Source organism: Armigeres subalbatus, chromosome 3, assembly GCF_024139115.2.
Source record: "Armigeres subalbatus isolate Guangzhou_Male chromosome 3, GZ_Asu_2, whole genome shotgun sequence".
NCBI classification, from domain to species: Eukaryota; Metazoa; Arthropoda; class Insecta; order Diptera; family Culicidae; genus Armigeres; species Armigeres subalbatus.
In genome coordinates this window covers 253,722,814-253,746,696 of record NC_085141.1, presented here as the reverse complement: position 1 = coordinate 253,746,696, position 23,883 = coordinate 253,722,814, and the positions used below count along the sequence as shown (strand labels likewise).

At 36.7% G+C, this 23,883-nt stretch overlaps 1 protein-coding gene across 1 annotated transcript in view; it reads right to left on the bottom strand.

Moving 5' to 3' along the window:
- The window catches only part of LOC134223642 (oxidative stress-induced growth inhibitor 1-like), a 110,496-nt gene that overhangs the window by 47,732 nt on the left and 38,881 nt on the right, over positions 1-23,883 (bottom strand). Inside the window, exon 2 of the mRNA XM_062702829.1 lies at positions 6,649-7,771. Within this exon, the coding sequence (XP_062558813.1) occupies positions 6,649-6,718 (70 nt within the window). The 5' untranslated portion in view covers positions 6,719-7,771. The remainder of the gene's footprint in view (positions 1-6,648; positions 7,772-23,883) is intronic.

The following is a 23,883-nucleotide window of genomic DNA, read 5'->3' as shown; positions in this document are numbered from 1 at the left end:
GAAGATGAAAGAAAGAAGAAGGAAGAAAAAGATAGAAAAAGACAGAAGAAAAAAGAAACAATAAGTAAACTCAGATTAATACACCTAGCGTTGGTGGAGCCTTTCTTGTGCATTATAAAAATAAGAACAATGCATGAGAGAGGTAGAAATAGCGCTTTAGGGGGATAGATAGAAGCAGAGGGGTGTAGTTGACATTTTGGTCAAAATTGAGTTGACTACAGCAAAAAAGGTTTGGTTCTCTAACTTTGAGGCAATATGTTGATATAGTTTGTACGATGTTTATAAAAAATGTGAAAGTTCACAGAAAATTAGTGTTTTTTTTTTAACTTTCATATAATTTGTATAAAGCGAAAAAATATTGAAAAACTTTGCACCAATTTTTCTCAAAGCTAACTTTTTGTCACTTACACTCCTTTGCATTTGATGCACTCAATTCCATTAATTCAATTCTATTTGCGTTCATAGTGCATTGCAGTAGTTTTTGTGAAAATGTATTTTTTTCTCGATTTTGGGTTTTTTTTCGGAACGCAATGGGCGATTGAGTCAATTTTTAATAGGCAACAACTAGACCGTATTCCGCGAAATCGGATAATGCTAAGTACCAAAAAATGTATCTCACATTTGTGTACACATACACACATACAGACATCATCTCAATTCGTTGAGACTGATTGGTTTGTAACACTATGGGCCTCCGAGCTATCTATAAAAAGTTCGTTTTTAGAGTGTTCCTTTAGCCTTTTTTTTCAAGTTCGTTTATTTGGTAGGCTCAACTTCCTATAACCTTTACGTATACTTTCTATACAAGACAGGTAAAAACATAACAAAGAAGGAAAAGAAAAAGGGAAAGGAGAAAAGAAGGAAAAAAAGGAAGAAAGAATTAAAAAGAAGAAGGAAGAATAAAGAAGGAAGAAGGTACAAGGAAAAAAGAAGAAAAGAGGAAAAAAGGAAGGACAAAAAAGGAGAAAAAAAACTAATGAAAAAAAAGGAAGAAAGAAAAAGGAATAAACAGAAGTAATAAGAATAGAGGAAGAAAACAAACGGATTAGGAAAGACTAAAGGATAAAGAATAAAGGAGGAAATGGAAGAAACGTAAAAAGAAAGAAGAAGAAAGCAAGAAAATGAAAGAATGAAGAACAAAGGAAAAATAATGCAAAAAAATGAAGAGGAATGAAAAAAGATGGAAAAAGGAACAAGGATGAAAGAACATGGAAAAAGGAAGCAAGAAAAGAAAGAAGTTCTTAGAAGAAAGAAAGAATAAGGAAAACAAAGAGAAATGAAATACAGAGTAATTTATCACTTTTCTCGAAATTCTCACTACTTATAAAACACCTAAATAAAGATTAAAAAAAAACTACTTATAAAAAAAAACAAATGCGTCGGAAAAATCGGCCAACCAACCCCAGGGCTGTTGAAATAAGTGAAACACGTCAAATGTACCAATTAAAAATGTAAATAATAGCACAGCACCAGTGGCGTAGCCACGGGGGTGGTTTTGGACATAAACCCCCCCCCCCCCCCGACAAAATTTTTAGAAGAAATTTTTTTTTCGAACCTTCTCGAAATTAAAAAAATGTTCAGAAAAAAAACCCCATCCCCAGACCAATTTTCTGGCTACGCCACTGCACAGCACGGTTACGGTTATCAATGAAAAATGTTAATAAGCGTAAAAGAGTAGTGTAATGTGTAGATTGGTACGTAAAAATCTCCACTCTTTACTTGTCTTTTCAGCATCAACACCTAACTATTGCCTTAGAATAACTTTTGATATGAGTTGGACTAAACAACCAGTATGTTCCCTATGTTATTGTATTCGAAACTTCTTACTAGCTTTCTGATATATTCCATTTGAATTTGAGTAAAAGAGTGTTATATGGAAAGAAACAAATGCGTATATTTACCCCGTGTTAGGGGTATGTGTGCGCATTGCTTGGGCTATGTGTGCGCACGGGAAAAATTAGCTGATTGTTCATAATTATTGTGACAATTTTCATTCCGTTTGCAATAATGTTAAAAAAAACAACTATTCATGAACCATTCAGCCATTCAGGTCAAGGTTATGCCCAGCTAGATTCCTCCCCTTGTACTTATTGAAATTATTTTCATGATGGTTGGTTGACACCCGTAAAGTTGGCAATTCAAAAACGTTTTATTGCTTCAATCTGCACACTTTCCCCAAAAGTGCTGTGCACACTTGCCCCAGCCGTAGTTTTTCTAATAAAGCATTTTTTTTTTACAAAAATGTATTAAATTTGCCTGAAAAACAAATTGATGCTAGCATTTTTACTATTCAAACAATTACTACGAACAATAGCGAATCTTTCAACTAATGAGATCGTAAAAATAATATATTCAAAAATTATATCAAAACTGCTGCTAAGACATTTTATGCGTATAACAAGGGAAGCATCATCCAAATGAATTACATATACCAATAAGTATTATTCCAGTACTACGCTAAAGATAAACTTCTTGAAGAAGACTTGAAGATAATAAACATCTAATGAACACACAAAACGTCTTCATTATGTCGTTCGGCACATAAGAGTACGATATCATTTCTGCGATATTTACCACAGACTATTAACGTCAATATTTTAATAAAAATCCTGTACAGTTTCTTATATAAAAGTAGAGTATTCTGCATCTGCATACAAATGTACCATTGCTTTTAAATCAATGTAGAAACTGGATATCACCTAGGGTAAAACGTCCCATTGTTGTGGTATGTCCTAATGTTGCGGTAGTGTTTAAATAGTCCATCCTGGATATAATAGCATCAAAAACAATTATGGATCCGCTAAAACTCTTCGAATCAACCTCTAGAACACCTTTTGTTTGACAAAATTCCGTTCAAAATGATGTAAAATCAACGTTTTCCATTAAAAAATTGCTTCCTTTGAGCCTATTATTGCGGTAGTGCTAAGGTCCTATTGTTGTGGTATCGCTCTCCATAAGAAATACAGGCAATACCGCAACAATAGGACTGACCTTCAAAAAATACCGCAACAATAGGCAATTGCGTCCTATTATTGCGGTATTTTGTTTTTATTGTGATAAAATCAAAACAACATAAGTATAGCACAATTGACGTAATATTTACGAAACTAGAGTTAACCAGCATCCTATTTGACTACTGCAATATGAAAAAAGATAAATAGTTAATTTTTAAAGAATTTTCGAAATTAATTTTGTTTCAATGCGGCTTAAGCCCTCCATAATAGGTCGTTTTACCCTATCTAAAATCTAAATAAATGTGGAGTGTGGAGTAAATTATTTGATAAATCGATAAACACTTCTAAAGCGTTGCACTTTCCAAAGAAAATGGTTCTTTTTCCAGTAGGTATCGTTGTAAAAAAAAGTAATTTTAAATGACGTTGTCTTCACTTGTCATAAGACTTGTCATAAGAGTTTCCAATTTAATTCCACCACGTAATTGTACCTTGACAGATACGTATTTCTACCTTTAGACCGACCATTTTTGTTATGAAGACGACCTTACTGTTGAGGTCGAAATACGTATCCGTCAAGGTACAATTAAGTTGTGGAATTCAATGGGATTGTACAAACTCGTCTTATGACAAGTGAAGACATTCCACTAAAAAGCTCAAAATAATTTTCTTAAGTTTTTCTTTAGTATGACCTAATAATTCAATTGAAATATGTATATGATTCAAATATGTATATGATTCAATTATTTACATGTTTTATTATGTGCACTTAAGTTCATAAGTAAGTAAGTATTAGGCAATTTTCTGCACGGTATTTGGAGTCGTCTTCTGAATGTACGCGGTATTAGGCATATTCACAAGTCAAATGTCGATAGTGTTTTTCAATTCAAATGCATTTATTATTGATTTAAGCGACATAGATTTCAAGATTGCAAAATGAAATTTATGTAGCGAATTTATTGTGGACACGTTCTTAACCACACGGTAATAGGGCATATCACGGTAATATAGAATTAAAAAAATAAAAAATCCTTCGCCAGCATACGCTTACGTCTGACATCATTTTCTTTTTTTTCGATGCTGCTTTCATTTGGGAATCGGTCAAAATTTGTAACGATTGGCATTCATTAAGTTTTCAACTCCCACGCAAACCAAATTATGTTCTACTGGTCTCCGAAAGGTCAAGGGGGATGATAAAAAATAAATATTTAAATGAAAAAATAAAAATTTAAAAAACCTCGAGTTTCTTGTTAACACGTTTACATTTGAGCCACAAAATAGATTTGATAGGGTTACTGTTACTTTTATACCATGTACCCAAATCAATAACAATCGAAAACAAAAAAATAGCTTTAGCTTAGCTTTAGCTTTGAGCAATTCGCACAAATTCGTAGGTGGTACAAGCCAAGACTATGGTATGAGAGTAGCATTATTTTCATCCGTTACCACAGATATTGATTTGGGACTAACCACTATCTCTTAGGTGGAAGCAATGCACTTTCCAATAGTCGAGATCTGTCCTGGCCACGTCCTTGCGAATGCTGAGGAAGGGAAGGATGGTTTGTTGGACACCTACTTAAGAAAGATGTAGAGAACTCTACGACCTCTCATAGATGCCACGGGAGGTTTTGGGTTTGTGTGAAAGGTTATAACAGTAGGAATCGGTTTGGTAGAACGTGAAACAAAGAAAGAACTAAGATAGAAATTCGAAGTAGGAAAGGGACGAGCCTGGAATGGAACCCACGACCTCCTGCTTATAAGGCAGAAGCGGTAGCCACTAGACCACCGAGCTCGTCTAACAATCGAAAACAAAAAATTGGAGCGCAAATTGTTTTTCTCTTATTTTTGTTATTTTTCAGCAGTGAGCACAGATAACAACAAAAAACAACACAAACTGAGCCTAAATTGACCGAAAAGCGAATGTTATTGATATATAAGCATGTTATTAACAACGGAACGAATACCCTATTTCCAATCAAGGCCGGGTACATTAAGCTAGTTTTAAAGATAACATGCTGATAAGTTTGAAAATCCATGATGTGCCAAAATTTTGACTGCATAATGATGACAATTACATTATTTATCATAAAAATATTGATGATGAAATTTTTCTCAGTATTAAATCATAAACTATTTCAACAACGTGGTTTTTTTTATGTTTACTAATTCTATTGACCAAAGCCATAAATCTTTAGCAATAACAGCTCCGCAGGCTTCTTATGCCTTATCACCAGTGAAAAAAAAGTTGAGTGGTAAACGTATAAACCCGTACTAGGCTATCTTGTGTGCTAGATAAATCTTAGCACTGCTTTAAACGATTGTTCCTGAGTTCTGCGCCACTTTATTAGGCCTTAGAAGCAAACCACAACCTCCTGATGGTTTTACGTCAACCGGACCCTTTCATATCGATTTCTTTTATTATTGTACTACAGTATCGAACAAAAGTATGTTATCTCAAGATAATGTTTTATTCTTACGGTAATTATGTTTTAAATGATACACTATGTCCAGGGGTTGACATTTTTAAATGTTTCATTACAGTCTTTCGACCTCAAGAATGAGACAATCTCAAGACATATTTTTCTCATCAATCATGTATCTGAAACCTTTCCAAGCAGGCTGTACCGCCGATTAAGGATTTGTAACCCAATTTCTGAGGTTTTTATCAGCCTTTCGATAAAGAACTAACGTATATGGTTTGAAAAAAAATAGGAAGGACAACAGCACGTTTACAGTGTTTCCTAAGCTTCAAATGACATCGGCTTGAACCTGCAATGAAATACACGAATGTGCTAGATTTTAGCTCCAAGAATCATTCTAAAATTTTACTAATTTTACGCTTCGATTGCTTAGCTGTGGGGCTGAAACTGACACCTACTTTCATAGATTGTTTGTAATACTTACAACCAGACCCATGCAAGGAGGAGAAGTAGATAAGCCGCAAAAAGGTTTCGGACCTATAAACTGGCACGATCATCGTATAGTCGAGCCAGCAAATTGACTTTTTCATTACCATCTACAGAGTCAGTGATCCCAATACAAGTAGACTTAATTGCTATCGCGTAAAGACAAATTTTGTTTGCATCATTATAATATAATGTGCCACGAAAAAAACCTAAATCTTCGGTAAATCGAAATAGGTACTCAATTATGGGATATTTTTCGTTCTGCAGCCGCCAATCAATGTTTCAATCATTCTCTGAATATTCCAATGGAAAATTAGGTCAACCTGCCAGCTTTTTCCTATCGCACAAAAATATTATGTCTATCTGTAAGTAATTGAAAAATGTATCTGTTAAAAATCGTGATAGGTATCCCAGATATTCCTTTTGTACTTCCATGCTAATCAACTGTTTTAGAAAGATTTACCACATCTTTTTTTATTGCGAGAAACAAAATCTCGCATAGATGAAATTACGCTCGCCACTGTGTAGCCGAGCAAGTATCGGTATCAGTGTGTTGAATTAGAGACTGTAGGTAGCGTAAACCATTAGATCGTATTACCCTTTCGGCGGGGCTACCCCCAGTAAAAGGCGTCATGAATGAACGTGTTCCATTGGCAATGACAGGCAAATTCTACTCTGACAGACCGTTCCCCACTGACAACCATGTGGTAAATTTCAAATATCCTATAAGATTATCGTGTATTATATATTGAAATAGATGAATGTTCAAACCATGTTTCAGACATACTCACCGATGACAACAACTTCTTTGTAGATTGTATCCTTATTGATTAAGTTCCTATTACCGATGATATCCTTCATTTTGAACCTCTACGATTTCGCGATATTCTGTGTGAAAACCACTCCAGTTTTGGATCGCAGAACGTTGAAATCGAACTGATGTAAAACACTCACTAATTAAAACTTATACACTACATAAAACACTAATGGTTCCCCGAAAAAAAAACAAGGAAGCAACTTTGGACAACGTATTGCAACTCTTTTCGTATACGAAGGGTTTACAAACAGGCGACTTTTCAACGCGTCGTCGTCTAGATCTTTTCCTGCACTTTTGCCTTTTGCGGAGTGAAGTCTCCTTTTGCGATGATTTACAACAAACAGAAAAGAGAAAGAAGGGAATTGAATGTGCTGAAGCTATTCGCTTGCAGTTATATCACTCGGAACAGACTTGATACAACAAATCAGCATGTGGTTTACTTCCGAGTTGTGTGGTGTTTCCCGAGTTCACCTTGCGACTGTATTCATTCGCGGCCGGCACTGGACTGATTGGCTCGTGGCGTTTGGATCCCGTATATATTTATTTACGCGGGCGTCGCGTCCACACTCACACACCATCACACACGTTCGTTCCGCGTTTTGGGGAGCTTCAATGGAGCAAGTCGAAGCGCGACCAGCACCCGAGGGGGCCACTTTAGCAGTGGTTGTACAAATATACACAACCGCCCCGGCCTGGCCCGGCAGCCTGCGGTTCCACGATGAGAGATTCCGTAGTCACGACGCGACGACCTCTAGGAGAGAGAGCAACGCACCACTCCGCCGACGCGGAGAGAAGAGCGCTAGCGTTCCCGATGGTTCGTTTTGATACGGATAAGAGCACTGGGCATATATCACTTCGGTGTCACTGAATCACTGATCGATATTGTCGAGATAAGAATCGATGGTTCTATTTATGCATATCGCATGGTGGGTGCCACTCCAGTTGATAACTTTGAGTATTCTGCTCTTCTACAAACTCATATAATTCGCTGAACGCAATTCTACAGTTGATGACGTAGGATGACGGGCAGAATATGCATTTGATTCATACAGGAAAGCCGGTCACAGATAAAACTTTGGTACTACATTCCTAGTAATCTGGAATAGAGAAGAAGTAAAAAATATAATCAATCATAATTTTTATCACATTTTGTTAAATGATTGGAAAGCTTCATTCATCAAATAGATAAAAAATACACTATAGTCCAGACCAACCCAACTTTTTGGGAGTTATTTATTACGATTTAACTTTAATTTTAATTATCAAGATATACCGAAATTGGTTTTTCAATGTGGTCACTCGTGCTGATCGCAAGTCCTAAAAAGCCGAGGACTGATATTGGCAGGGAAATAGTGTACTACAGATCGCCAACTAAGAGCTCGAATTCTTGAAATGAAACAGAACGCCGGGGGGTTTTCCCACGAAGAAAAAAAAAACAAAAATGAAATTATTGCCTGCCGATCTCTGCATGGCAAGTAAGGTGGCAGGTAACTTTACAGAATACTGCCTCCCGCCCTTGATGAAACTGATGAGCCACCACTGCGGGATCATTCACGAACACGTCACGAATGCTAGAGGGAATTCCATAAAGTTCTCTGGGACGTTGACATAAGGAACAGTTACACATCACGTGCTCGACAGGCTTGTGAATAGTATATTCTTCGTAGATTCTATGGAAATTTGGCCTCCATACTGTCGTAATCTGGCAAAGTGATTGTAAGTTTAGTGTTAACAGGCAGTTTTCATCACACTTTTGAAGAAAGTGTGGCAGAAACGGAAAACTGTTACGAAAAAGATCCCATTGTGCCATGATTGTGAACGCGTTTAATTTCGTTTTAGGCTTGCCTCCTTTTTCGGTGTTTTGGAATATTCAGCTACCCCACCCAGCAAGTTCTATGTTCTGTTAAAGGAGAGGGCTTAATGAAAGCCGTGCCCGAGCAAAGCCTTGCATCATAACAAAAGCAAGTAGTAAACATATTTTGATGTTGACATCAAATTGAAATCATTATTTGTTTACAAATTTCAATCTTCACGATTGATTACATATTTTTTTAATCTGGTTTTGCTGAAGATTTCAAAATTGTATGACATGACTGAAAACTTATTTTGTTGTAAATTAGACACTGATTACGACTGTAAAATGTCTGTATCCTGATGCGCGTGTACAGTTTTTATGTAGGGTAACGCGAGGTAATGTTAGCCTAGGATGTAACGTTGGCTCATCACGCAAATTAATCAATGAATTATTGGCAGTGGCTGATTTTCTACTCGCCGCAGCCACATCCAGGCGCTATAGTATATGCACAAAATAGCCAGCAAGAGTTAACCGCCAGAAATTTGTATGGCGAAAGACATCTAACGCTGGTTTTCTCAAAATTAGGAACTTTTAATGAAAAACTATTTGGTACCGGTTATGAGGGATGGTGTCCGCTACTACGCCTACCAAATATTTTTTCGATTAAAGTGCTTAATTTTGAGAAATCGAACCTTAGATGCCTTTCGCCATACTGATTTCATAAAGTTAACTCCTAGTGTGCCGCTGTAAGCACACTCAAAGCAGTCGATTCATTATTCAGCGATAATACATCGTTTTGTAAAGAGATATTTATCACTGCTTATCACTTATCACTGAATATCTAGTGTATCTAGTGTAAAGTATAGATAGTGGCATATATAGATAAGCGAAGATAAATCCTCTGTCACCAAACGAACAGTCAAACGGGTCTCCAAACGAGCATGATATCACGTTTTCAATGAAAATGTTAAGGGCTGTGATGTCATATGCGCCTGTGCACGGTCAAAAAAAACAACTCAGCCATGCTTTCTCATCTATAGATTCTACTATCTATAGTGTAAAGTGTATTTTAGTTACATGACACTAGATTTTCGCACTTTTTCAATTGATAAACGCAATAAATTTGCCTGAAAATCACCTTCACTCGTTTTTTAGCAGCCACTCGTGCAGGTAGACCCTGCAATTTATTTTTCTCTTTGGCCAATAAAGTAGTTTTCTGAATGGATTTACCTATTTTCGCACATTACATTAACGGATAACAATCCCACTTTTTTGCATTCATATTAAATTCACCTCTTTCATTAGTATAGCGACACGATCAACCAATTTTTTTGGGACAATATTAGGAGCACTTGTTGCTAAATTTCAGCATACGATTTTCATTTGAAGCATCACGTCATAATTGCCTACCTTACAGATTATACAAACGATTCATAGTGAATAATGTACAAAACTTTCATGGGCTGAAAAGGCATCCACCACCAGAGCTAAGATTAGGAAAATATGTCAAATATAATTAACATTTCCCCCAAGTCCATATCGTTTATTGTGCTATTGTAGTTCTGTGATTTGTATAGGGTAAAATGCCCAATAGTGGACCCTCTAGTAGTGGAATCCTGCCATAAGAAGTTGAAATTTTCAATGTAATAAATTCGCGTGATCTAATATTAGGCTCTGCATCTTCCCTTTACGATGCATACATAAAACACTCAAATACACGACGCTATTCTTTGAAATTAATATTTCATAGTCTGATTGAATTCGCCAGTTCCGTTTCGGGATGTTTCCTTCATATTCTTATAATCTGCCGTAATCTGCAAAGGTGACGTATACGAAATATTCCAAAAATGGTGTTAACGAATAGTACTCATCGAGCTCTTTAACAGAAAAATGGAAAACATGCATGTTGTAATTTGGCGCATACGTCACTTTCTCAGGTTACGGCAGTAATGGACTCTCGTGTTTGTTTTTTTTTTACAAAATTGCAAAAAATACATATATTTTTACTTTCCATAGCATTTCCAATGCATGTAATCAAATCATTAAAATGTAAGGTAGGTGCTCATGATGCTGGCCTGGTAACAGGTTACTTTTTAGTGACCAAACTTTTTTCTGGTAAGCCCCTAAAAGGTCTCTTTTTTTTTCGAGCTCAAGTCACTAAAGTCGCTTTTTCTTGCAAAAAGTCACTATTTTCGACTATTTTGATCAAAATTAAAAGTTAGGGCAATGGCAATGGCAATCGTCGATAAAGTTGTGTTATAATAAACTGATGGATGTACAGAAAACCAACTCCTAAGGCTTGTTAGCCCGAAAGTCGCTCCTAACTTCTTTTTGACAAGGCGGAGACGAGCCAGCCCCGGGCTAAAAGTCTCCTTAAAAAAGACACAAAAAAAATCCTTTTTGCCTTCAAACCCACTAAAACTTGGCCAACCTTTTAATGGACAGATTCTATGTCACTATTCATGAATATTTATACTGTGAGGTAAGTAGAATGTGATATTTTTTTAAAACAAAACTATTAGGGTCCTTAATCATATTGAACCTTTTTAATTCTACACGAACTTCCTGGTGTTTAAAAGAAACCAAAAGTGAGCGAGGAATTGCGCAAATGATCAAACGATCAGTTCTTGGGAATTTCACAAAATATATTCTGATAATACTTGCGTTTGATTTTACAAAGAAACTTCATGTTAATAAAGAGTTTTAGAAGCCTGAACGAACGAACCAATTTAGGTTAAAAATACATCTTTAGCCAGCAAAATCTGTGGTAAGTTTACTAAAATTCCTATATTGAGTATAGGAGATTCATCATATTTCGAGCCTTAAATCTCAAAAAAAAAAAAAAAATTTAAATTTGTTACTACGCTCTTTGATTATCATTATTTTCTAAATGGCAGTATTTTTTCAATTTTTCAAAGCTTTTCAAACCAACAGAGAGACCTATTTTAGATTTTAAAGCTTTGTCTAAACTTATCGAAATGATTCGATAGTTAGCAATTATTTACATAATTTTCAAACATAAAAAGGCATTTTCATATACAGATGTTGCAGGGAAAAGTACGAAATCATACAAAACATTACTTCCCACAATAATGTAGGATTTGTTGAAAAACTTTTGCTTAAGTTTAAGATATTATTATGTGTAACAATTTGTAACTCACTGCCTAGTTATTAACTTCATATAAATACGAAAAACAATTGTTACTGGTAAAATCATTCCAAAACTTATTCATAAAGTTCCCACGCGCGAGTAAAAATGTTTTCAATTTCAGGGCTGGTAGCAACCGATGTCGCTCAAAATAGTAACTAAGTTACCAAAGCTGACGAAAAAAGAGAACAAATTGTTGACTTTCAGTTTCAGTTGCAAGTTCGATAAAACGAAATCAAGCGTTTTTGGGTCGAAGGAGAATCTTGTTTAGTAATTTATGGCGGAAGATTCACTTATCACTATTTTCTCTTAGAACGAACTCAGAAGAGAAACGAAAATCGTACACGCTAACTTGAAACTACTCAGTGACTAAGTAAAATTGTATTGCCCTTTCTTTTTATCCCATGAAAATTGAAAATTACGATGACTGGATTAACTGAGTTAGTTAGTTAGCCTACTTAAGAAAGTACTTAACAACAGTACGGATCGTTTTGGTAGAAAACGAAACAAAAATTATGACAGTTCAGGTACAACGAGCCTGGGATTGAATGCTCGGCCCCCATGCTTATAATGGAGGACCATGCTCTCTTAATTTTTAAATATTTTTCCTCCAAAATACGCAGATTTTCCGATTTGCTTTATGAACGATTTTTGCTATTGAATTTGACAGCGCATGCAATCTTCAAAATTGGGGAGACTTGATCATAGAATATCTGCTCAATAAATATTTTTTTAGCAAACCCTCCATTACATCTGTCAAATATACAAAAAAATAGCCGCTTGAGATCAATTAAAAAAAATGATTTTTTTCGCCAAATTTTTGTATGGATGACTAATGAGGGATCAAGTCTCCTCACATAAGGCAACAACTCAAAATCCAATAACCTGGAATTGTGGTGGAATGTTTGCATTTTTATCAGTGAAGATCATTTAGAATATTTATGGCTTTGTTCTGTGAAAAAATGATAGTATTTGGTCATAGTTGTGAGAAGTTGTTCAAATTTTGCGTTGCCACTAAAAACCATCCTTAGGAGGAACAAAACACAGTAAATAATAGAGTAAATAAGGTTGTCAATAAAAAAAATAATTTGTCTAGAGGATCTATTATAAAAATACGCTATAACAATACTACTTTAGCTCTCGGAAAAATAGGTGAGAGGGGCCCAAGGGGTCAAGTCTCCCAAGAAATCAAGTCTCCTCACCTCCCCTCTCCTCTAGTATAAAGTTTGAGTTAATTTTTTTGAATCGGCTGATCTCCTGCTTGCATGACTGTATGCCAAATTATAAATTGTGACGTAAAACACCTTCAATTAGCTAGTGGTGAAATGCCAATAAGAGCAGCAAGTTTAATGGCTGGCGCACTTTCAGAGCGATCATTTTTCAAGATCCGTAACATCATTTCTGCCATGAACGGACGGGTACACAAAGCTATTTAAAAAAAAATCTAAGTCAATAATTTCAAAATAGTTGAAAATAGTGACTTTTCGCGAGAAAAAGTGACTTTAGTGACTTGAGTCCGAAAAAAGTGGCCAAGTCAATAAAAAATGACCCGCTTCCAGGCCTGCAATTTTGAAAGAGCATGACTTTTTCATGCAAAATCGCTTCGTTTCACTCATTTACCGAAAAATCAATCGAGGCAAACATACATTAAAAAAAACCCTATGGTAAGTCATTTGTATGATTAGAATCATGTAAGATTTTGTCTTGATACAAATCGTATACGAGTTTTGAGGTCACTTGACACCGACTGAAAGTCACTATGTGCTCTCTTTTTTCGTCAGCGTTGGTCACTAAAGTCATTATTTTGAACAGCATTGATCGCTACCAGCCCTTCCGATGGGATTTCAAAGAAAAGTGGTTGTTTTATGCTGTAATAATGCAAATATGGCTGGACAAAATCCAAGCAAGTTGCGAAATAAAACGGACGCGAACCTGAACCAGGAACTAATTATTCATTAGGAATTACGCATATTCCAATTACTCACGACTCAGGTTTCACCTTTTTCCTCGTATATTTCCTGGCAGATCAGCGTACATACCACAGAAGGTACCGCAATGGCTCGAATGTCGCCAACAATCCCCAGCCCGTAACTCCGGTAGCCGTACAGCGGGTACTCCGGAATTATCTCCAGTTGTTCATCATCTACTTGTCTCCACAGTGAACACTAACAAATTTTTAAAGAGATGCCGTTGCTCCACGATTCGGTCCGTATACTGACCATCCTAGTGGTGATTTCACTGCAATAGGTTCTCCGGGTCGACCTACTCGCGCATCTAAAGGCGCAATCGTATGAAGGTTATTCAATCCTATCAAGATTCGCGGGCGACCCATGCTATATGAAGAAATAGGGATGTGTCGAAGATGCGCGTACCGCGCTGCTATTTCTTGTGCATTTACCTCTTGCTCTGGTAGTGCCAACTTCTGTACAGTACAAACATCATTCATCAGCATCTGTTCTGTTCCTTCTAGTGCTGCTATTTTTAAGCTGATTCGCTTAGAATCCTTCTCTATGCGTGCAACGTCTCCGGTCCATCGAATCTCTAACCTCTGGCGGACACCATCGGCTCTCAATTGCTCGGCCAATGAACTCTCAATCATAGTGACAGAAGCTCCTTCATCTAAAAATGCTAACGTAGTAATGCAATTACCACGGAAGCTTAGCGTCACCGGCAGAATTCGAAACATCGTATAGCTGTTCAATCGAATATGAGCATTCATCACTACTACCCGGGGAACTCATGCAGCAGCGGATTGTGTCTCTCCATACACCCATCAATCGGACACCGCGTCTTCATCCTACAAATTTCTTCTCCATGATAATTAAGACATATCTCACATAATTCCCAGTCCCGCACAACTTCGATACGATCAGCTGGAGTCATGTTCTTGAAATCTTGGCAGAATCTTAATCGATGATCAGTACGCTTGCAGACTATGCATGCTCTTGGTTCAGTTGTTTTTAAAGTAGCAACTGTCTCTAATCCTCTACAGTTGTAGTTACGTGCAAATTCTACATTTCTCCCTTTACAATTATAATTTGCTGGTTTCATTTCACTTCTAAAGTCGACCGACATGTTAGCTTCGCAAGCTTCTGCAACAATCCTAGACAAAAAGTTCTTGAACGTGCTCAGCGTGACATTCTTCTTCCTCCTCTTGTATCGGACCCACGCACGCTTATCGCTCGTCGGAAGTTTGTCCACCAAGTCCTGCACCAACGTCGGATTTACCAGATGCTGCTTCAACCCAGCGGCTTCCAAATGCTCGCATAGCTGCTCCACTGCTGTTACGAACGGAATGAATGTTGCTAATTTCTCTGCTTTCGGAGCATCCAATTTTCGCACCTTCTCCAAGTGGCACTGCAATAACTGCTCTGGTCGACCATATAGCTGTCGCAGCTTGCTGATGACCTTCGGGACCGACTTTGGATAGAAAAGCTGACCTTGAACACTCTCTAACGCTTGACCCTTCAAGCTGTCCTGCAGACGTACTAGGTTTTCGACTTCAGTGAAACCGCATGCTTCATTAGAAGCTTCGTACGATCCAATAAACAGTGGCCATTCTTCCGGTCGACCTGTGAACACAGGTAACTTCTTCGTTACTCCGTTTCTCGCTGCTAACTGTGTCTTCGTTGGACCACATCGCTTCTGCCCCAGCCCGTTTGAAGCTGTTTTCTTCTGTTTTGGTTTCTCCTTTTTCTCTTCTTCCTCACATCCATCTGCTAACTCATCTTCTTCTGTATCTTCTTCGGATTCTTGTTCATTTTCTTCTTCCGTTTCTTCTTCGAATTCCTCCTCTTCCTCATCTTCTTCATCACTTTCGTCGTTATCTTCTGACCCTAGTTCAAAACAATATTTCTCTGGCTTCTTCTTTTTCTTCAGTTTATCAAGTTTACATAAGACATTCATCTTCTGCTTTTCTTTGTTCTCCATTTGCCTAATTTGCGTTCGCACCCTACTTATTTTTACTTTGAATGAGTTTCGCATCTTCAATAAAGTATTTAAGTGTTTCTTCTCGTTTTCCAGACATTTTTCCAGAAACGCTCTCTCTTCTTCTATCTGCTTAACCTTGATAGCGTTCTGTAACCGCAATCTTTTTTCTTTTAATGATAATTCCATTTCTATTTGTTTCTCTAGAACAATCATTTCGACTTCCATTTCTCTTTCCTTTATGCTGTGTTCCTCTTCTAGCTCTTTCATACGCTCCTCTAAAAAGGATCCTAGATCCCGACCAGGTTTAATTCTAGACTTATTACTAGCCCTTTCTGGCTCATCTCTTACTGTTTTCTTACTGATCTTTTTCTTACTTTCTTCCTTTTCTACCATTCTGAGATGCTCACCATAACACTGCTGACACTTAGTGGCTGGACAATACCACTTGTTTACCCTTTCGTCTCTCAAAACGTTCACACATCTTATATGGAACCAATTGTCACAGCTTTCGCATTCGATTATCTCCACATCCACTTCGGAAGTTGTTCCACAGGCGCCACAGACCTTCATCGTCCTATCTTGAGCATCCGACATCGTTTTTGGAGGTCACATCCGTATATCTCTTTTTAAGATTGTTCGGAATTAGAAGAGACTCACTAGATTTTCATAGTAGCTTTGCGGCGTACTTAAACTAGAATGTATTTCATATATAATCATGAGAATAAGAACAATAAATATTTACTCGCAAGAGATAGTTGCTTCTTGCCCTTATACAGCGATCCCGGATTCTAGTCATCTTAGCGCACTAATAAAAATAATCCAGCTAGGCCTCGAATACAATTAAATTGATCGTTCTCTATATCACACATTTTCTGCTATGTCGTTCCATCTATCTGTTTTTGTTTACATCGCATATTATCAACGACGTCTCCTACAGCTGTAGACTGGTCACGCATATTCCAATTACTCACGACTCAGCTTTCACCTTTTTCCTCGTATATTTCCTGGCAGATCAGCGTACATACCACAGAAGGTACCGCAATGGCTCGAATGTCGCCAACAGTGGGGTTATGGATATGTGTTTTACTTAGTTTTCAACAAATTGTCACCTATATGGATTCGCATTATGCGTTTTTTACAATGTACTTTATGTATGTTACCTATAAGGATTCGCATTATACGTTTTTCACAGTGCACTCTGTGTTTCGTCTTTGACGTTCGTCCATTGTCACATCCTCTATGTTTTTGTGACACCTCTCTTTAGTCCCTAGCTGAATGCGTGTGAGTCTACATAATTGGCTTTCCTATAGATGGTTCCATTCTCCTTTCCAACTTCACTTCCTCTTCCTTTCCCCTTTTCACTTCCTTTTCCGTCAGGTAAATGATGAGAAAGGCCAGTGAAGGCGATGGCACAAATCTCCCAAATTGAGGGGAACGTGCCTCCTGAGCCGACGTTCTGATACCTGATACCTGATGTGGCGAGTCGTCGTGCTCGAGGCATGGTTCAATTGGGAGCATTTTCCGGATGGCCAGAAAATGAAGGATGTCGGACATGGCCGCGGATTTGATCAGAGGATAGTGTTGTTTTAAAATGTCTATACTTTTTAATGGAACTAGAGCCACGACAAGCAGGCTCTCATCTGAGCTCTCAGCCTTCGACAATTTTTGTGTGTAGGTGCTATGTCCTGAGCTTCCATCAAAAGCCCATTTGCATACAAGTTTTACCGTCCTTGAGATCTCTACCAAAAGTTACTGCATAATCCTTAGCGAGATACAATTCATTAGGTCTTGTAAATCAACCTCAGCGGACGTTTCAACGCGTAAAGACTAGGAAGCAGATTTGCATGTACCTCGTTTAAAGTACTTCGAAGCAGAAAATATTTTCCCCCTGAGGAAGACACAATCCCCGTGTCGAAACGTTGGGTAAATAACATACTCGTTTTACTAAATTTAGACTGAGTAGCCGTTTTTTAATAAAATGCAGATTGTACTTTCTCTCCAATAAATCCAAGTCAATGTACAACGCCAGTGCTTGTGCCACTGTCATAACCTTTTCCTGATTTGCGATTGAGCTACTTGATATATTGGCCGCAATCCTCAGGTTCATTATTATTGATGAGGTCTTCAGCATGTTGTTTCTTTGTTTTATTTGAACATTCCTGAAACGGTTTTTGAGGTCTTCCCTTCGCGATGTTGAATGAATACTCGGCAATTCTTTCAATATTTGTATTCGGATAGCGAGGATGACTTACAAACGAAGACAACCAGCGAGAGTTATGCTTCTCGAATTTCTCGGATGATCAAATGCTCTGTGACGATTTTTGATCAATTCTCAAACAAAAGAATTTGCAAAACTGCTTTAGTTCTTTTTCAAGTTCCTCGGAAAAATTATCTGGGTTATATAAATCCGACAGAAACTTCAACACATGAGCTGTAAGCATATGCGGTATTTCGAAAAATTTCGTTTCAGGTGGTTCGAAACGAAATTCCGCGGAATTTCGCGGAATTTAAGCATGGCGAAATCTGATTTCTTGATTTCGTTTCGTTTCGTAAAATTACAAAAATTTCGCTAGAAAAAACTAGCTTCTAACGAAATTTAACGGAATTCCGCGGAATTTCGAAACAAATTTAAACTAATCCACACTTTATATTATAAAAATTTTTGGCTGCGCCGCTGAACAAAATCATTAAGTTGTTTTCAAATCTTTAGGTTATACATTTTTTTCTATTAACGCTTACTACATAACTCCATTCTTAGTCGACAAATACGTAAGTAGTTTTTTTTATAAAACATCTTCAGTGTTTCCATGATTTAAATTTTGTGATATTTTGTTACTATTTGCACAATATGAATGCGAAATCGATCGTGTTGCTGCTGGTCATGGGACGGCAGTTAGTCCGGGAGAACGCGAAATGAAAAAAAATCTACCTCGCGTAGCAGAAATTTGAAAAATCGATCGTGTTGATGCTGTGCTGATCACGCCAGCTAGTGTGGGAGAACGCGAAGTGATAAAACTAATGTCTGCATCGAAGAGCTCAAAATTATTTGGTGCAGAATCAATCGTGTTGTAGAAGATTATTATACGAAACACATTGATCTTGCGTTGGATTGATTAGAAACACAGTTTTCGTCTTCTTGTTTTCAAAATAATTTCGTTTTCAATAAATATTGTGTCACTTACCAAGGGGTTTCACATGAATTACCTTCTCAACCAACGATTCCTTTTCCGTAGCGCTTACGGAGGTGCTGAGCATTCCTCGTTCTCTTAAAACAATGAGTTTTAAACTAATTTTCCTCTCCTAATCCTAAATTGACTATAAGCACGTGACCAGCATCGTTATTGGTCATGAATTGGAAACTCCTAAGCAAGTATACAATAAGAATAATTTTTTGTATCACAAGAATATTATTTAATTGGCATATTTGCTGTTTCTCGGCCAATCATGATTAGCAACTATGATGAGTACAGATAATTAAGCTAATAAGCTCTTCTTTGACTATTTGCACAATATGTGAGGAACATTGCAGCTGATTGTATATAAGACTATGCTGCCGCTAACCGCTAGTCGAGCACATCTGTATATGGACGCCCATATACAGATGTGCTCGACTTGCGGTTTGCGGCAGTATGGGTCTGTGAAATTCAATCTGAAATACATATCTTTGTGCATTGTAGAAAGGTGCACAGGATTCTTCTAGTGAGCAAATGTATGCTATATATGTACTGCCGCTAACCGCAAGTCGAGCACATCTGTATATGGCGTCCATATACAGATGTGCTCGACTTGCGGTTAGCGGCAGTGTAGACGAAGAATAAGAAGGAATAAATTTTGGCAGATACGCCCTTTTCAAATGTTGATCTAGTAATATCAATTCTATAACTGCGTATACGCCTGGCAGATGTGGATACATTGTTCTTCGGTTATTATAACTCTTTTGGTCGCAAAACAGTTATTTGACTTTGAAAAGGTGGAATCAGAATTGCGTACATAATGTAAAACCAATTCAATAAAAATTCCGCGGAAAAAAAATCAAAATTTCGTTTCGTTTCGAAAAATTTCGAATTGAATGAACCTTGATTTCGTATCGTTTCAAAGTCTCGAAAGAAATCTATAATTCGTTTCGTTTCGATCCGAATCAACATAGACATTTTAAATTTCGTTTCGTTTCGTTTCGTTAGGAAAAAGTGTGTTATCGCATACCCTTAATGAGCTGTTCGTTGGGACGGATCAATGGAAAGCTATTGTTTGTATATATCTATGTTATTGAGCACAAGAGTATCACCTAGAAAATCGTTAACAGCTATTAATAGAGCAAATAAGAGCAGCTGGAATCACTTCCATTCTCTTAAAAATACTGTAAGTGAGCTCTGGTGTGATTTTCAGAGATGAGGTTTGATGTCCTTTTTTGAAAAGCTGTTTGAAGTTGTAGATTATTTCTTCCTATATAACTTCATGCTCATGACTTGGAAGCTTTACTTATCACAATGATCGAAATATGTCCAACTGAAATACATTAAATTGGATCTTACTTACTTGATTTTACGCTTTCCATATCAATTTTCACAGTGAAAGGTACCGTTCGAAAACTAAGGCAATGCAAAAGATGTTTTTTACTAACAGGTGCTAACAGGCTAAATCATCCATTTTCAGCGATGGAAATATTTACAAACATGAATTGTTTTGATCGTCCCAGTCACGTCACAAAGATACTAATGCGCATGGTCTACTTGTTTCGACTAAATACGAGAATTGATTTTTCCATTTTTGTCCAAGGGACAAAGCACTGTGCGTCTGCTCGAAGACATCGTGTTTTTTGCGCAAGTCCTGAAGCGACATTTGGTGGCATCCGGTAAAATATCACAGAGGCACCTGCACCTGCTCGATCGTCCGCGACGGGTGGTTTAGCTCAAGGACAAAAAGGGTGAACTTGACCAGTGAACCACAGACACATATTTTGTATGAAAAACAGCTTCTGCTGCTATTATTCTGAACACAGGTGTATATTGTGTAAGGTACACTGGGGGAAGTGGAAAAAGGTGGTAAGTGTAAAAATCGACTCGGAAAAACTTGAATTTTACATACTTTACAGTTTTAACCACTTCATAACATTATGCAACAATATACTTTGATGCTCAACTATGTTGAAATTTTTATAATACATACACTAACACGGTTAACGCTTGAACTGTAATTTAAGGTTTCGCGAAAAGTTGATTTTTATATTCATAAAATCAATTCTTATTTGCACCAATTGTCCTTTTTTCAAGTGAATTTATATCACAGGTGACCATTATAATACAATTAAACTTATCCCATTCAATTGGTAGTGGTTTGTACCAAGAAAGCAAATAATTCAAAGATTTTACACTTACCCCAGGTATTAAACACTGTGGGGGAAGTGGATAATATTCTAATTACGCAATTTTTTTCTTCCCTCCAGGGTTTATTTCGATAGCTGTGAATCTAAATATGTTCCTTCTTTGTTATCATTGTGATTCCAGTGGTGATTGGACTAATATAAATGAGAAAATGCCTGATTAATCCACCTATCGGTGTTGATACCTTTCACATGTTTTACATATGAAAAAAAAATTTATAAGAAAGTTAAAATAGCACTGATAGGTAAATATATTGTATAATTCACATTAATTTTTATTCATAACAAGTTTCGCCGTTAAATGCAATTTTTTTGTGAACAAATTGGTTAAGGACAAGTGCTTAAGAATAGCTGATAATTTTGTACGTGCTTTGCGCACACACTTACATACAAATACGCACATAAAGACATCATCTCAATTCATTAAACTAAGTTGATTAGTTTGAAAGTCCCATTTTTTCTTGAAAAAGTTCATCTTTTTGGCGAACATATAGATTTTACGTACACTTAGTGTTCGAGAAGGCAAAGCCAGCCCTCCCCTAGCTATTACGAGAATTCCTTGAGGATCTATTCCGTTAAGGTAATGAAATTATTCCACAAAAGATACTCAGAGCAATTATCGTATTGATTTTAATTATATGTAACTACTCATCACTATTGAAGGTCAAGGTAACATGGGTTTTCCACTTACCCCATCCCACTAGGGTAAGTGGAAAAACAACTCCTAATTTTAAAATCTATTTCCATAGATTTCAAGCGACCAAAATGATATGAATTACCGCACAGCTGGTGCAAAATTGACTGTTTTTGATAGCCCATTTTGATTGAACGCATTTAGATCATTTAAACTGGTTTTATACTAATTCAAACATGCACTATCGATTTTTCCTTTTCCACTTCCCCCAGTGTACCTAATATGTATATATGAATATAATTGAGTTGGGTGGGTGAACTGAAGTTGCAATCGGAAGACGTTAGCATGTAACCTGTAACATCCTGCTTCAAACTTGTAATGGATTTGACATTTCTTTACAGATTTAGCACATCTTATAAAATCTTGTATTATATTATATGCTAATTATTATTTTATATCATATTATATTAAAACGTAGGTCAGATGAGGGTGATCGAACGAATTAAAATAATAATAAAATCTTGTATAAATCATATTTTTATTTGAACCTAGATGACTAGAACATTTTATTGTTTCAAGGAATTCAATGCCATGAAACAAGGCGATGATCACATTTTTTCATATAGTAAATGATTAATTTAGTTATTCATATATACAAAATTATCATTACCGCAATACACGCATGAGGACATCCCATAATAACTTGATTTTGATTCCGCTTCCAAATACATTCCTAATTGCAAAAGGATATGCAGAACAGTAAATAAAAAACTATTTCTTTAATTTCTTTTTTAGAGTGATTTTTTAAATAATTAGGTATAAAGTTCATCACTGCTTAAATAATAAATATTCCATCATATTTATTTATATACATCTTTCTATCGTTTAATATTTTACGTATTATATTGCATTATATAAATAAATGTTATATTCAGGGATGGGAAAAATCAAATTTTCAAAATCGAGGATGATCAAACTTACTCGCGATCTTACTTTTAAATTATCAAGTGATAAAAGCTCGCCTGCAATTAAGAATCGTTTGAAAATCATATCTTGATTTGAAGCATTTACCGTTACATTTTGAACTCTTTTCATTAACTATCATGAAACCATAACGCCAAATAGATATAATAACGGGACTATTGACAATTAGCTGATATTAGTAAAGATTAATGTTTGAATGAAAATTCTGTGTTTATTATCGTTTGAGCACAAAATTTGGGAAGTGGTCGCCGGCGACAACTCGCCTACCTACTGTTTTTCACATGAAAATTACAATCATTATCGTCTGAAAATGATTCAGCACAACACTGGTCATATTACATGGGCATCATTAAGATGGGTACTTACCCGCACAGTTGTAATGTATTTGACGCGCCCTTCTTTAAAGAAACCATCCCTTGAAAAGCCCAACAAGTATTTCGAATATCATGATTCATCTGTTGGATTACACTGCTGCAAGGAGAATCTTTCCCGCCGATTTCATTATCTACTGTTTATCTACTGGAAATCATTAGGAATTTCCAACGGGTATATTTCGTAAGTTTCATAGCCAATTGTTTAGAATTCCCACAGAAAATTTGTTGAATTCCTTTTTAGACTTTAAGGACATAGTTGAAAGAGTACCACGATGGCAGCCAATATGGCACCGGACCTTCCACGGGCCAACCCCACACCTTCCGCACTCCTCTCCCACCAACATTCGAATGCATCGAACAGCATCGAACAAAAGTTTAATATTCAAATTACTAACCTGTTTACAGCATATTTCCTTACTTCCCGTGATAATGAACATGTTTCTTCAATGAATCCTATGTATTCCGGCTCGAATTGTAGCATAAATCTGCAGTTTCGTGCCAATTTAATAGCCGTTCGCGATTTGGTGGGTTCATCACTGCACTTCACTTCTTCTCAAAGGGCATTGGAAAAATCAAGTTTTTACTCACTGCTCCGCACATGAGCAGCCCGAAATGTTGATAGAATGCAAATTAAACACCACTTTTTGAAATCAGTCACTTATTTGAACCGAAAACTTAGTATAAACTGCTAGTTTTGCCCGAAAAAAACGATTAAAAACTGATCGCGGAGCGAATGTAAACACCGCGGTGCACCGGCACCGGCAGCAGCAAACTAATAAGTAGGGTGGTTCAAAAAATAATTTTGCTTCGCCACGCTCAGTTGATTATGATTTATAATTTGGGTGTCATCCAATGGTTTGGGCTGGTTTGAATAGAGGCTTACCGTGCGCAGGTCGTTTCAGGTTTGTATGACAGTTGATATGGCGAGGTTGAATTTAACATTATACTGATTCTGGCACTCCGT